Source organism: Arvicanthis niloticus, chromosome 9 (assembly GCF_011762505.2).
Source record: "Arvicanthis niloticus isolate mArvNil1 chromosome 9, mArvNil1.pat.X, whole genome shotgun sequence".
Lineage (NCBI taxonomy): Eukaryota > Metazoa > Chordata > Mammalia > Rodentia > Muridae > Arvicanthis > Arvicanthis niloticus.
In genome coordinates this window covers 40255424-40271729 of record NC_047666.1, presented here as the reverse complement: position 1 = coordinate 40271729, position 16306 = coordinate 40255424, and the positions used below count along the sequence as shown (strand labels likewise).

General features: G+C 46.4%; 1 protein-coding gene across 1 annotated transcript in view; it reads right to left on the bottom strand.

The window, feature by feature from the left end:
- Gxylt2 (glucoside xylosyltransferase 2) overlaps nucleotides 1-16306 on the bottom strand; it is a 96722-nt gene that overhangs the window by 10803 nt on the left and 69613 nt on the right. The window contains exons 5-6 of the mRNA XM_034512104.2: nucleotides 14792-14915; nucleotides 4956-5128 (exon numbers count right to left, since the gene is read on the bottom strand). Coding sequence (XP_034367995.1) covers nucleotides 4956-5128; nucleotides 14792-14915 — 297 coding nt within the window. The remainder of the gene's footprint in view (nucleotides 1-4955; nucleotides 5129-14791; nucleotides 14916-16306) is intronic.

Sequence of the window (16306 nt, the reverse complement as noted above, 5' to 3'; positions counted from 1 at the left end):
TCAAGTGTGAAAGGCAGGGGTGGGGGGGTGGGGGGGGAGTAATCAAGAGGCCAAAGGTCAGTGATCATTTTGAGTTTTAAAAATTCACTCAGTATTGAACATGTGAAGATTTGACTTGTTTAATGTCTCTTAATATTCTTGTGGGATATACGAAAGAGTAGAATTTTCCAAAATAAATCTTTTGGACTACTTGGATAAACCCAACAGAAGAGCATGTGCCAAGCTTAATCACCATCCTATCGAAAGAGAAAGGAAAGCTGGTAGATCAAGTCAGAGTTTAACGCTCGCCAATGAAAACCCTAGGGAGACAAAGAGGGAGAAACAGAAAGGTCAAAGGGCAAGCCACTCTAGCCCCAGAGCAGAGTGGATGGGTATCTACTTTCGTAGAACAAGTCCCCCAGTTGTTCAAGGACATCAGAAACATTGCTTCAGCTTGTGGATCACCAAGGTGGTGAGGTATCTTGAAAATGAGCCATACACCAGCTCGGGCCCGGGACACAGTTGCTTTCTCCCACAACCCTCAGCCAGACAACCAGAAGTCCCATCTCCACAGCCCTGCCTGCCTACTTTCCCACTTCCACACAAACTCCCTCTATGTCAGTTCTGGCTATCAACCTCACAAACAGCCTGGTGCCTCCTTCCTCTCGAAAGTCTGCAATTAGTTGACATAAGCCACCGTAAGTCACAGCTGTCACTTTCCTGCCCAGACTGCAGTCTAACTCTTGCTTCTAAAGCTCCAGGTGATCTGGAACCCTGCCTCACCTTCTACCCTCCCATTATCTCTCCATGGTGGCTGAGGTGATGATCTTCCTGTGCCCTGGTACACCTACTTCCTTCCCCACTGGGGAGTTTCCTGATTGTGTCTCTGGTTGGCAAGATCTTCCCTGGGTTTCCCCATGAATGCCCCCACCTGACCCAGTCCCAGGCTGGCACAGGCTTTCCCTGACAACCTGCCTGCTGAAACATCCTACCTGTTCCTCTTAGAACTTTAAATCTTTCCATTTTGATAGGATCTTTCTTTGTTACAGAAAACTTTTTATACTAGAACAGAGATTTTTGTTTGTTTGTTTTTTAAGACAGGGTTTCTCTATAGAGCCCTGGCTGTCTGGGAACTCACTCCTTGGACCAGGCTGGCCTCAAACTCAGAGATCCACCTGCTTCTCATGGAATTAAAGGTATGCTCTACCACTGCCTAGCTAGAACAGAGATCTCAACCACAGGGCTTGGTCTATATTGCTAGCCTCCAAATTCCAGGCAACTGGAATTATTCCTGCCTAAAGTAGTCGGCTTTATAGGTGACTGTTGAAAGAATTACTGAAGAGTATCTGTGTGATGATGTTAGGAGGGTCATGACAGGGAGCAGTCAGACCAATTCATCATACAAGCACATATATGCAGGGTTAGGCTGTGTGCATATGAGAAAGAAAGACAACACACTAGGGAAAAAAACAGATGTAAAATGCTTGCCATTAGAACAATGTCTAAATACTGAATACAACTGTCAGGTGTGTGATTAAAGTTTAAAAGCCGTAATTTTGTTAATCCTCATAAATATCTCATTAGGGAGCTAATACTTTTAAAAAAGTCTCTCTCACCGCACGCGTGCACACACACATACACACACACACACATGCTACACGTGTGTCCACAGAAGCCAGAAGAGTTTGTTGGACTCTGTTGAGCTGGAGTCATAAGTGACTATGAGTCACCTGACATGCATACTGGGAACGGAACTCGGTTCTTTTGAAAGAGCAATTACTCTTGACCTCTGAGCCATTTCTCTAGACCTTAGAAGGTAACATTATTATCTTCATTTTATTTTGCTTTTTAAACTTACTTTATTATTCTTATTTCATATGCATTGGTGTTTTGTCTGCATGTATGTCTGGGTGAGGGTGGTGGATCCTCCGGAACTCGAGTTACAGACACTTGTGAGCTGCCATGTGGATGCTGGGAATTGAACCGGGGTCCTCTGGAAGAGCTGCTAGTGCTCTTAGCTGCTGAGCCATCTCTCCATCCCTCTATTATTATTGTCATTTTACGATGATGAAACCAACTGAGGCTCACTCAGTAAGGTAACAGCAGTTAATGACTAATCAGAGGGTGATAGAACTGGGGTTTGAGCTTAGGTCCAACAGGCAGAAAGCCAGCTCTGGTCCTTTTGCATATGGCAAGAACATCACAGCCCAGTAGAAGGCGGGTGTAGGGGAACACATATTCACTCCCACGTTGATTTGGAGCTAGTGACTGTCCCGATGGAAATGCCTGAATGAAAACTGTCTTTTAGGGCTAAACTGTGGAACCCCACGGAGTGATTATGTAGAACTGTTTAAGACAGAGTCATTTGGCTGCCTTTCTGATCCCCAAGAGAACAGAGCAGGATGACTCATAACTCAGCCACAATTGCTCAATCCCCAAGCAGGGCCAGATCACAAGGGAAAGTGGAGCCCACGAGGCTGCATGCTTTCTTGACTTCCACCCGTGCTGGGGATGGGTTTCCCCCTTGAGTCAGTGTTTGCATAACCAAGTGTGTGAATGTCACCGAGTACATAACGGATTGTGTGATTCAATTACTTGCCCTTTTAAAAACTAAACAGCAGGAAGCAGGAGAAGAGGTGCTTAGATGCCTGGTAAGTGATCCCCTGTGGGGAGGACAGCCCTGGCATCTCCAGAACCGGAATTCTTTAGTAAAATGCTCACCTTCATACAGAGAGATGCATTACAGGCTGGGGGATGGGTCACAAAGATGCAGTACAGGCCAGGGGATGGCTCAGTGGATAGAGTGCTTGCCACAAAGTGTGAGGACCTATGTCTGGAAGCCCAGAACCCACAAGTAGCATGTATCTGTAATTCCTGTGCTCGTATGGTAGGATGGGAGACAGAGATAGTGCAGTCCTCAGAATCCCATGGACCAGCTATTCTGACACACGAAGCAGTAAAGGACAGAGACCTTGCCGTCACAAGGAAGAAGGTGAGGAACAACATCCGAGGTTGTTCTCTGACCTGCACACATGGCTGTGGCATGTGCATATAGATCTGAATGCCAGCACTGGGTTCCCAGATCTTCAAGAAGAAGAAAAAAAAATCTTTAATACAGTCTATATCAGGGGGATCAGCAAACAGTTCTTGTTGGGGGTAGGGAGGGGTAGACAGCAAATAGTTTGGGCACAGTCACAACCAATAACCTCTGCTGTTGGAATGCCAATTCAGCCAATGGCAGTGCAAGAATGGAAAAGGTCACTGTGTTCCCCGTGACCTTATTCATGAATGCCAAAACACAAATCTCCTATAGATTCATCATGTTGAAAAAAATCTGCTGATCCCTGCTGTGCATCTTGGAGGGACAGCTTACGGAGGGCACTCCTTGTAAATACCTGCTGATGGCTTCCTGCTAGTCATCTCAATAGCAAGGTAAAAGGTAAGGGGGCAACGCAGAATTTCCCAAGGGAATCGTTCACACAACCCTGAGTCACTCCTAAGCCCGTGTTCACATATCTCTTCAAGGAAGAAAGAGTGGGCTTAAATTGTATGAGGTTCCACTCCCTCCATGGCAGCATTGTACATAATATCACCCTTTATTCATGGGGGTACATTCCTACACTCTTGGTGGATGCCTGAGACCATGATGAGTAAGTACAGAACCCTACAGACTGGACACCTTGTGGCTGCTACACTAATGGAGGGTGAGTAACATATCCCGTGTGGATACATGTACAAAGAGGTGATTCACGTCCCTGGCAGGACGGAGCAGGATGGCATCAAATTTCATGTTCCTGGAAACAGCCCACAGTTTACAACTTACAAAGCGCGCAACTCTGGGGTTTTCCATGTAATATTTTTGGACCATGGTTGGACATGGCGACTGAAACCATGCGAAGTAAAACCACAGGGAAGGGGCTCTACCATACGTGATCTCTGAAACCGAACACATACAGCTACAGGGCTCTGGCTCCCCACTTCTGGCTCATGGTTCTTGATATATATAGCTCAAGACCTCCTGGCTATAAGAAGATTCCTACCATCCAGGAGGCATCCACACAACTCCTACATATTCCCTTTGATGGTACAGATGGTAGGCACCTCTTTTTTGCTTTTTGCTTGCACTTTATTTAAGTCAATAGGGCTTGGTCGGCTAAGGATATGGCTCAGTTAGCAAAGAGTTTGTACGCAAACTTAAGGACCTCAATCTGATCCCCAGGACCCATGTAAAAAGCTGTGTGTGTCAGAACATGCCTATAATCCCAGCACTGGGGAGGTACAGACGGTAGGATCTTTGGGTTTACTAGTCAAACCGGGGCACTCTAGGTTACGTCTCAAAATATAACGTAGAGGGGCTGGAGAAATGGCTCAGTAGTTAAAGGCACTGGCTGCTCTGCCAGAGAACATGGGCTCGATTCCTAGCACCCACATGGTGTCTCACGGTCCTCTATAATTCTAATTCCAGGAGATTCAATGCCGTCTTATGTCCTCCAAGGACACCAGGCACACGTGGTGCACAGGCATGCAGGCAGGCAAAACACCCATACACACATTTAAAAATGGTGGACAGTGATTGAGGAAAACATCCAGTGTCAACCTCTGGTCTCCATAGGCACACTCACCACACATGGACATACAGAAGACACAAACATGTACACACACATACACAAACAAAGAAAGAAACCGACCAGCTGCTGCTTTCAATGTGGCAGCTTCTAACTGACCAGTCTGAGACGTGATTGTTTAAGACCTTAGAGCTGGTAACCAGGCAACATGCTTAGCTAGAGCTAAATAAAACAATCTTATTTTTGTTGCATTTTCTTTCCCCGTAACTCTTACTCTACAGGATGGTAAAAGGCATAGGAGTTATCTTTGGGAATATTTGGCATTCAAGGCACCTGTGAACCACAGCACTTGAAGTGCATCACGCTGGTAAGCATACATCTGTTGAATGGTGCTTTGAAGAGCACACTTACATCCCGGATTGCTTCATAGAGCGCTCGGAAAGTGGGCTGCTTGTCGTCATGGTAGACGCCACGGTTGCCATGCAGAACAGACACGCCTTCCCGCTCAGCGTCTTTGCAGTTGCTTCCATACATGCAGTGATCAGGGCGGTAGTTCCACTGGCAGGGGAACACATAGAGACATTCTGGTGGCAACAGAGGAAGAGATACAGCTACGGTCAGTGCCAGCTGTCACTTGTGTGTCCAGTGCTTAAAACCACACACTATGCACAATTTAGAAACCACACACTATGCACAATTTCAATGCTTATGAGTGTGGCCATGAGTCCCAGGTCAAATATACCACACTTGTTTAAACTCTGAGATCAATGATCGAAGGGGCACCCCCGTGAGTAATGGTGGAAAAAGGCAAACAGCATCGAAAACCAGGAGTTAAACCAGGACAACAAAATAGCCTAGTGTCTTAGTTTCTCTGTTGCTATGATGAACACCATGTCCCAAAACCACCTTGGAGAGGAAGGGGTTTATTTCATACCATCTTCCAGATAACAGTTTATCACCAAAGGAAATTAGGACCGGAGCTCAAGGCAGGAAGCTGCAGGCAGGCACTGAGGCAGAAGTCGTAGAGGAATGCTGCTTACTGGCTTGCTCTCCATGACTTGCCCACTTTGCTTTCTTATACAATGTTGGACTACTTGCCCCGGGGGAGGCATCACCCACAGTGTGTGGGGCCCTCCCACTTCAACCATTAATCAAGAAATTAATACCCCACAGATATACCCACTGGCCAACATAATAGAATTAATTACTCAACTGTGGTTTTTCCTGTGTCAAACTGACAAAGACTAATCAGCACACTTGGGTCTGAACCCCAACTACTCACTCATGAACGGTGGAACCTGGAACTGGCCACTTCACTTCTAGACACCCCAGTCTCCTCATTTGTAACATGGAACTAACAGGATCTTCCTGGTTTTGTTTATTAAAATAGGTTAGGCTGAGGATGAGAAGTTGCTTAACATTCATGAAACCCTATGTTCAATCCCTAGAACCCCAAGAGGGAAAACAAATCAGATACACAGCAAACATGTGCCAAGCACACAGGACGGCCCAAGAGTGTGAGCAATGAATCATTTCTCTGGAAAGGTTTTGTCAAGTGGAGAGATCACAAAAGAGGAGCTGGGGTGGGGACTAATTAATGCTGGCTTCTCAGCCCTGCTGCCTGGGTAAGCCAGCCACGGATTCTGCTGTTGGGTTTGCAGGATGTAGAAACCAGGGAATGGATGGTCTGACTGGTTTAGCAGAGATTCACTGGAGGGCAGGGCTATTGGACAGCGTGAGATGGGGGTGGGGGGAAAGAACAATTCTGTTCAGCAATGGGGACACTTACCAAATCAAAAAACCCAAACCAAGAAAGAAGGAAAGACAGAAAGAAAGAAACACAGACAGGTAAGAAGGAAGGAAGGAAGGAAGGAAGGAAGGAAGGAAGGAAGGAAGGAAAGAAGAAAGGAAAGAAGAAAGTGGGCAGGCATAAAAAGTAAGATTTGGTCCAGGGGATAGCTTAGTTGGCAAAGTGCTTGTTATACAATCTTGAAGGCCTGATTGATTCCCAGAGCTCATGTAAAAGTAGCCAGGCATGGCAGCATCTTTGCATTTTCAAGCAGAGACAACAAGAACCCTGTAGCTCACTGGCCAGTTGGCCTAGCCTATATGGTGCGTTCCAGGCCAATGAGAGATCCTGTCCCCCAGCTGAGGTGTGTAGTAGTTGAGAAACTACACCCATGGTTGTCCTCTGGTATGTACACACACACCACACATGTACACACACACCCCTCAGTGTATACCCTCCATCCCTCCACCCCCACCCCCAAATACTCAGATGTGTCTGTTTATTACAGGGTAACTTTGTATGAGTTACTGTCTGAACTGTGCATCTTAGGAACAGGAGGAGGATCAGGGAGGCTAAGCATACACCACAGAGAAGGCTGAATACGGGTCACACAGTATTCTGCCCAAAAACAAATTAAAAAAAAAAAAAAAAGGAAATTCAAGTCACCGTTTCTTGAATCCCTTGGTCTTTGCTATTTTCTCTCTTGAAGTTATATTTAAAAAAAAAAAAGAGAGAGAGAGAGAGAGACATTAACTGGTTCTCTATGGATGATAGCCATTAATGATAGACAACTTTGACGAGTCTACACAGTGCCAGGGCCCACTTGCAGTTCGGATGATTCATACCCAGTGGGTGCTGAAGATTTCGGAGTGGCTCGTGCCTGATCATTTTAACTTCACAGAAAGATGAGCTTGCCACTCAATTACTACCCTCCAGCAACAGAATGGAGGCTCTTACACCGTGATAATTGTATTTGGTTGTGGTGGTGCTGTACACCTATAATCCCAGCACTCAGGATCGGGAGGCAGAACTGTTACCTGATAGCTAGTCTGTGTGGCGAGATGCTTATTTTCTCTCTCTCTCTCTCTCTCTCTCCCTGTGAGAGTGAGAGTGTGTGTGTGTGTGGGGGGGAGGGGATAGAAGAGTCAGGTGGTAGAGTAGCTATTAAGATGTGACATGATAGAAGCATGGTACCTGAGGATAGGTAACCAGCCATGTGGCAGAATGTAGGCTAGAATAAATGGAATATCTTAAGTGATATCTAGTCAGAGAAGAGCCTAGCTATATGGCCAAGGTATTTGTAAATATATTATGAGTCTGAGTCTTCTGGGAGCATGGGGCTGGGAGGAAGAACCAGGACCCTACTTCAGGACACAGCACACACTATGGCCTGAGGCTTAGTGTTTTTGCACAGTGGTGTTCATTCAATGTAGCCAAACACCCAAGGCCAGAGCTCTGGGAGTCCTGGGAACGGTGAGAAATGAGGAACCAAAATAAAGCCATCACTAAGATTTGACCTGTGTGACAGGGGCCCTCCCATGTGTGTCCCATAGGAGATCTTCCTGACTCTCTAACATCTCATACTCCTGGTCTACTGAGTACATGCCATGGGCAGGCTGGTTCTTCTCTCTTCCTTAGGGAACTCTACACTTCTCTTCTGGTGGGATGCTTTGCATTGCCATTTATACCTGGCTGGCTTTACTTTCTTTGCAGTATTTTCTAGAAATTTGCCCAAAGTGGTAGCAGACATATATGGCGGGTGGGAAAACTGCTCCTCTGGCCCCTTGCAACCACACTAAGGATAGTCTTACAGCGGGTCTATTTCTCTCCCAACTGTAAGAAAACCATCTTTATTTGCTGTGATCTCTTAAGCATTGCACGGCAATCAGGCTGAACTGGAAAAACAGAGAATTCTGTCAGACACTGGAATCTCTTAAGAAGGAAAGATGCCACAGCTAAGTGGACTCTGGAGTCTGAAGCAATAACTACAGTCCTTGGAAGCATCCAAAGACAGCCTCCAGAAAGCCTGGCTTTACCTGACCCATGTAGCTGACTGGAAAATGTGTGTGTGTGTGTGTGTGTGTGTGTGTGATATGCATTGGTGTTTTGCGTGTCTGTGTGAGAATGTGGGATCCCCTGGTACTAGAGATAAAGACAGCTGTGAGCTGCCATGTGGGTGCTGGGAATTGAACCTGGGTCCTCTGGAAGAGCATTCAGTGCTCTTAACCACTGAGTTATCTCTTCAGTCCCTTGAGTGGAGTTTTAATCTCTGAGACTGAAGCTCGTTCATCCTGACAGAGCTCCCTTGGGTTTTGGTCAGGTTTTCTCTTTCTATTAAACTCAAGCCCAGTTGTCAAGGCATGAGCTCAGGGGCTGAAGAGACGGCTCAGCTGGTAAAGTGCTTGTCCTGCAGGCACGAAGACCTAAGTTTGATCCCCAGCATCCATGTAAAAGCCAGGTGCACCAGCATATACCTGTAATCCTACAGCTGGGGAAACGGAGACAAGAGGAGTACCCTTCAGGTTTGCTGGCCAGCCAGTCTAGCCAACAAGGCAAGCTACAGGTTCAATGAAAGAGCCTGCCTCCAAAAAGAAAATCAGGTGGAGTGTGATTGAGGAAGATGCCCAAAGTCAACCTCTGGCCTCCATTTTCCACATGCATGTACCACACATACATGTATGCATAGACATGAACAAACCCTCCCCCTACCCACATACAATGTGAGCTCAGCCTTCCATTCTGGAAGAAGCCACCCTGGCTCACATACCAGGAAATGTCCCATGGGACCATCTGCCTGCACAGTCCCCATGGGCTTCATTAGCCTCCTCTTGAGGCAGCCTGTAACCCAGCCAGGCACTCACATACCCACAAGCTTACTGTCTAATTATGGCAGGGGGTTTGCAACAGTGTTTAGCTAATGACTTTTAAATACATCTCAGTAAGCAGGTTCCTGGCTACAGGAGACTCTCATCGGTGCGTGGCTTTGTCCATAGCAACCCAATAAGCTTCATCGATAAACATGTTTATCTCCTAGGCTTCAGGCAATATCATCACCCTCTTCTTTACAATGCTAAAGGTGACACATCTTAAAAAAAACAAAACAGAAAACAGTTGGTTCCAGGTTGCAGAAAGTCCACATACAAAATAAGTGGAAAAAAAAAAAAAACTTATAGGAGGTGGCTATCCTTAGATGTTTGGTAGAGACAGCTAATGTTTAATACAGGTAAGTGTAAAATGGGATCAAACAGCCACACAAAGACCAGTGAGTGAGTTCACTGTTCTTGGACCAGAGTTCTTGGTTCCTGACCGGGCTCTGCTAAGAATCAGGATCTTGAACAACTTCATAATTATGTCACAGTATCTTTGGCTCAATGGGCCTCAGAAGGAGACACCCAGGGCATCAGACCCAGCTGGGCTCAGCCCCAATGAAAGGCAAGGCACTGTCATTTAAAAATGAAAAAAAAAAAAGTACAAAGTTAAAGTACAAAGCTGTTTTCAGTGTTACAGATCCTGTCTTAGTCAGTGTTCCACTGCTGGGAAGAGACACCATGACCATGGCAACTCTTATAAAAGAAAGCATTTGACTCGGCTTGCTTACACTTTCTGAGGTTTAGCTCAGCCTCATCATGGCAGGAAGTATGGTGGCATGCAGGTAGATAAGGTACTGGAGCAGTAGCTGAGAGGTCTATGTCTGGATCCCAGGTAGCAAAAGAGAAAGCCTCTGGAACCCGTAACAGCACGAGCTTGGAACCCTCAGAGCCTGCCTTCAGTCTCACACTTCCTCCTAAAAGGCCACACCTCCTAATCCTCTAAACAGTGCCATTCCCTAGTGACTAGGTGTTGTGTTTTATAAAAAGAATGGAAAGAAGGAAGGAATATGTTTGGTGGAGGCACAGTATGGTGTGGGGGAAGGGAGCCTCTGCAGGCCCATGCTGAGGCATCCCTTCCCCCTGAGGTACCAGCTACACGTATCTTATAAAATAGAGTTTATTCAGGGCATGGGGAGAGGAGTTGAGAGAAAGACATAGAAGGAGAGAGAGAGAGAGAGAGAGAGAGAGAGAGAGAGAGAGAGAGAGAGACAGAGACAGAGAGAGAGACAGAGAGAGACACACAGAGAGACAGAAGGAAGGAGGAGGAGGAAGAGAAGGAAGAGGAGGAAGAAAAGGAGGAGGAGGAGGAGGAGAAGAAGGAGAAGGAGGAGGAGGAGGAGGAGGAGGAGGAGGAGGAGGAGGAGGAGGAGGAGGAGGAGGAGGAGGAGAAGGAGAAGGAGAAGGAGAAGGAGAAGGAGAAGGAGAAGGAGAAGGAGAAGGAAGGGAGAAGGGAGAAGGGAGGAGGAGGAGGAGGAGAAGGAGAAGGAGGAGAAGGAGAAGGAAGGGAGAAGGGAGGAGGAGGAGGAGGAGGAAGAGGAGGAAGAAGAGGAGGAGGAAGAGAAGGAGAAGGAGGAGAAGGAGAAGGAGAAGGAGAAGGAGGAGAAGGAGAAGGAAGGAGAAGGGAAGGAGAAGGAGAAGGGAAGGAGAAGGAGAAAGAAGAAGAAGAAGAGGAATAGAGGCCACATCCATATGAGAGCACGGGGAGAGAGGGGGGAGGGGAATGGGGAGAGAGAGTGTGAGGATGTAAGGATCAGGAGCAAGAGGAGAAGAGAAGGAAGCAAGAGAGTGAGGAGGGGCAAGCAGCCCCTTTTATAGTGAGTCAGGCACACCTGGCTGTTGCCAGGTAACTGTGGGGTGGAGCCTAGAGTAAATGCCAACACTAGGCATTCAAATAGATGAGCCTATGGAGGCCATTCTTATTCAAGCCACTGTGGTGGTTTGAATCAGCTAAGATAATATGCTAAGTTCAATAAGCTAAGACGATTTGTGGCAAAGCCACGGTGTTTTTCCAGAGGTTCATTCTCAGCTTGAGACTATGGACGAAGATGCTCACGTCAGATAGTTCTAACCATGTGACAAGTGAAGAAAACACCCTTTTTAAAAAAGATTCTTTTTATTTTTAAGGATGGTGATGGTGGTCATGGCAATGGTGGTGGGGTGTTTGTGTGTGTGTCCACATGGGTACGTGCACATGAGTGCAGGTGCCTGCGGAAATCAGAGGTCTAACATCCTTTGGAGCTGGAGTTTCAGGCAGTTATGAGCTGCCTCATGAGGTTGCTGGGAACTGAACTTAGGTCTTTTGCAAGGGATGGACACGTTTTTCATCATGGAGTCATCTCTCCAGCCTCTAAAATGCCTTATTTAAAGAAACAACAGAGTCAAAATGCCCATGCTAGGTTATCTGTCTGGTGCTCTAGGGTCCTCCATCCCAGTTTAAGATGTTCCCTGCTGCCTCCCTAGGGCTGGAATTGAGTGTGTATCTTGGTTGTATACACCTGTGTTGCTCCTCATTAGCTCTGCTGACAATCATTACCTCTTTCCTCTCAGTAAGATGTCGCATCATTATGGTGATTTGAATGAGAATGGCCCCCACGGGCCTATAGATTTCAAGATTTGGTCTCCCGGGAGTAGCATTATTTGAAAGGATTAGAAGGTGTGGCCTTGCTGGAGGAAGTATGTCACTAGGGGTGGGCTTTGAGGTCTCAAAAAGCTCACTCCCGAGCCCTGACTCTCTCTCTTCCTGCTGTCAGTGGATCTGGATGTCGCACCCACAATTACTTCTCCAGCACCATGTCTGTCTGTGTGCTGCCATGCGTCTGCTGCGGATGATAATGGACTAATAAACCTCTGACTCTGTAAGCCAGCCCCAGTTAAATGTCTTCTCTTCACAGCAACAGAACACTCACTTGTGACAGTCATTATGAAGACGGAAAAAGAGAAGGCTTAGACCAGCACCTGTTGCTGTAAATTAAGTTTCCTCATCCTGCCTTCCAGCTACCCAGCACCGGCAGCTTATGTCATCACCAGCTGCCGCCAGGTACAGTACATTTCCATTGTTGCTAATAGTTGCATAGCAACACACACATCCTTTAAAAGGTCCCTCTGGGCATCATGGCTCTCTCTCACTCTTTCTGTCTCCCAGTCTGTCTCTCTGTCTCTATCTCTTTCTCATGTGCCCCTTTGTTCTCCCCCAGTAAACCTCTTGGGTTAGTTATTTCTGTTGCCTGGCATGACCTTTAGCTGTATACACCCTGACCTCGGTCTGCCGCTCTATGCTAATACCTGCCTCTTGGTTACTAGTTGTTACAGTGCGAATATAAAATGCCCCATAAGCTCAGATTTTGAGCACTGTTCTCCAGCTGGTGGCACTAGCTGGAAACTTTAGGAGACTGTGTCTACCTGGAAGAAGTTCATCAGTGGGAATAAGCCTTTGAAGGCTCTACCTGGCCCAAGCCCACCCCCAATCCCTGACAGCCAGGATGTAAGCTGCATCTGGCACATTCTATGAGAACATGGTGTGAGCTGTTTCTCCAGATTGTCCCAGATTGATAACTCCAAAACCATGAGTTCAACAAATCTGTCTTCATAAAGTTGTCTCTGTCAGACATTGGGTCACATTGGGGAGAAAGCTAACACTGGTACAGCCAGCCATTATTCAGGAACTCTATGCTGGCCCTGCTAATCCCCACCAGAGCCCTGTGACTTCTCCCCTGGGAGTGTGGAATTGGCATAAATCTAGCCTCTGTGGGTGGCTGGAGCCATAGCAGATTTCAGTACTTTGCTTTAAGGTCTGAGGAGCACAGGACAACCTTCAAAGAGAGGAATAAAGAAAATCAGGGGGGGGGGGATGCATGTCACCTGGATTCCCCACTGGGCCCTACAGAATCAGTGGGAGGGGTACATGCCACCTGCAATCCCTGCTGGGTCCCATGGCATCACCAGGAGAAGGTGCATGTCACCAGCATTCCCCATCAAGTCTCCTCCTGCTGCCCTTGCTGGGCTGAGCCTGTGGTCATTCCTACTCCTTGTTTCTACGAGACACCATCTGCTTATTTAACCAGTGTCCGCTGGACTGTCTCCAGGGCCCTAAAACCCCAACTAATGCATCTTCACCTACAGAAAAGACAATCTCTCTCTCTCTCTCTCTCTCTCTCTCTCTCTCTCTCTCTCTCTCTCTCTGTGTGTGTGTGTGTGTGTGTGTATGTGTGTATGTGTGTGTAGGGGGATGAATTAAAAGTCACCCATACTGACCTCCTTATTTTCTTTCCCCTATGGAATTAGACATGGCAGATGTTTTTCTTTTTCTGATCCACAAGTACTTTTTTTTGTTTGTTTTGTTTTTTCAAGACAGGGTTTCTCTGTGTAGCCCTGGCTGCCCTGAAACTCACTCTGTAGACCAGGCTGGCCTCGAACTCAGAAATCTGCCTGCCTCTGCCTCCCAAGTGCTGGGATTAAAGGTGTGCGCCACCACTGCCCGGCTTCTTTTTCTGATCCACAAGTACTTTAAGGGTGACATGTAACACAGGCTGAATCTTTATCAACATGGGTCTCAACATCAGGAAAGGCAGGACTGACAGGGAGTGTCCAGATTCAAATATATAAATAAAGGATTACTTTATTTCCCCTAGAGAGTTTTCCATGGTTTTTATTTTAATGAAATTAAATAAGTTTTTAGCAGAGGGTAGACATGGGAAGAAGAAGCTGTTATTAGATTTAGGCATTAATATGAAAACAGAGACAGAAATGTTCATCTCTCTTTGTTCTCATTATGTTTCTATTCACTGTGATAAAGACCATGATCATGGGGAGGAAAGGGTTTATTTCATCTAATACTTCAGGTAACAGTCCAGCACTGATGAAAGTCAGGGCAGAAACCTGGAGCAGGAACAGGAGCAGAGCCCATAGAGGATCTCTGCTTATTGGCTTGCTCTCCAGAGCTTGCTCAACAGCTCAGAACCAGCCGCCCAGTGGTGTGGCCCGGGCCTCCCACACCAATCATTAATTGAGAAAATGCCCCACAGAGTCGCCTACAGGCCTGTTTGAAGGAGTCATTTTTCTCAATTGAAATTCCTTCTTCACAAAGGACCCTAACTTGGGTGGAGTTCACAAAAACAAAACAAAACAACAACAACCAGGATACCTTCCCCCACTCCCACCCTCAGCTACCAAGTTAACAACATATAAAATTTTCTTTTGCTCTAGATAACAAAACAAACCCCTGGGGACCGACATCTTAGCAGCTGCGCCACCGAGAGGGTCTTGTGCTGAGACGACAATGGAGTCATCTGACTTTGGGGCTTATGCCACTTTGCACTGCACTTCTTGGAAGAATAGTGAGACAAGACTACAAAGATACTCTCTAAAACCGGAGAGCAGCGTTGGAGGCCCCAATATTTGGCCTTTTGTCTCAGTTGCCAGGGCCCTGCCTCCGCAGATACCCAGGGGGCAGATACAGGGGTGGGCAGGAACACAGGCTTCTCTGTGTACCCTGTAGGTCGGTCCATCAGTGGCAGCCTAGGCCAGGAATGTCCCCTGTGAAATGAGGTGGGCATACTCCTACACAGTGGCATTCTGAAAAGAGCACTTACCTGGGTTGAAATAAAAAATAATATTTAATAAATCCTGGTCTCCCCACGTGATGGCATTCTTATACTTCTGGTACAGCGGGAGCAGCATCTCCTCCCAAGCCAGGCCTGTTGGTATCAGGCTGTTCTGGAAGAGAGAGAACCATGAAAGCAGTTGAGGCAAAGCAAGTGTGCCTTGTCCTGTGAAAACGGGGACGGCTTTCTTTTATCCTTGAGAAAGAGCAAATGCAGGTGTGGCCCTGCTACTCTGGTCACAGAACCAAGCAAAGCAAAACTTCAGGTGAAGTTTGGGGGGATGTACTCATGGGTGCAGGGTGGACCAGAAAGTGGAGAGGGCTCTATGGTTTTATCTTTTCCATTTTTTATTTTAAATTTTGTCTATTATTTGAGTGTGTGAGAGAGAGAGAGAGAGAGAGAGAGAGAGAGAGAGAGAGAGAGAGAGAGAGAGAGACAATGTGCCGTGGGGTACATGTGGAGGTCCTGGAGGACAGCCTCATGAAGTTGCTTTTCTCCTACCTTTATGTGGGTTGCAGAGATGGAATTCAGGGCACCAGGCTTGTGTTGTCAGGAGGAAGCCCCCTGCCCCAACTCTTCCCTGCTGGGCCATCTCATCAGCCTTTTCTGAGGTGTGTGAGATGTGTGAGAATGCCCGTTTGTGTGTGTGGAAGCAAGCACACACACTCGAATGAGATGACATGACAGCCTTCTGATAGCAGGCCCTGCTTTTTCAACCTTGCTTGAGACACATCTCTTTGCTGCTGATTCCAGGCTAGCTGACTGATAACTTGCAGCATTGCTCCTGTCTGGACCTTTAGTGTGCTGGGGTTGCAGCCCATTGGGCAATGCATCCAGTTTTACATGGGTTCTAGGGTTCTGAACTCCAGTCATCAGGTTGGTACCACATACATTTTTACCCACCGAGTCGTCTCTCCAGATCATGCCTGTGATTTCTAAAACACATGCTGAAATTATATCTCTTTCTTAGCTTTGTTCATTTAAAAAAATTATCTTAGGACTATTTTATATCTGTGAAGAAAGAAAACAGTGACCACAGAGTCAAAGCATTAATTTAATGGGGAAACCATCTTTCTTTATCCCTTCATTTAATTGACAAATTTTGGAACGTCTTGCACTATATCCCCAGCTGGCCTTCAATGTGGGGCCCCTGCACTTACCCCCAAAATGCTGTGGTTATAGGTGTGTGCCACCAAATCCATCCTGTCCTTGTTTCAGAAAAATTACTTTTAAACTAAAAGTAACACACCCACAACTGAAGTATTCAAGTTGTACATTAGGATAAAAAGTTACAAAGTGTATTTTTTCTGCTGCCCTTTCTAGATCACATTCCTACTTTCTACCAAAGCATCTACAATGAACAATTAAAGGTCTCTTGGGCATTTTTCTAGAAATTTCTAAGGCATAAAAGTATGATCATTTTTTTTCTTCACTTGAGATTTTTGGAAATTGTATTACTGCTAGTAATATACAGATTAGCCTGTTGTTTTTAAATGTTTAAAA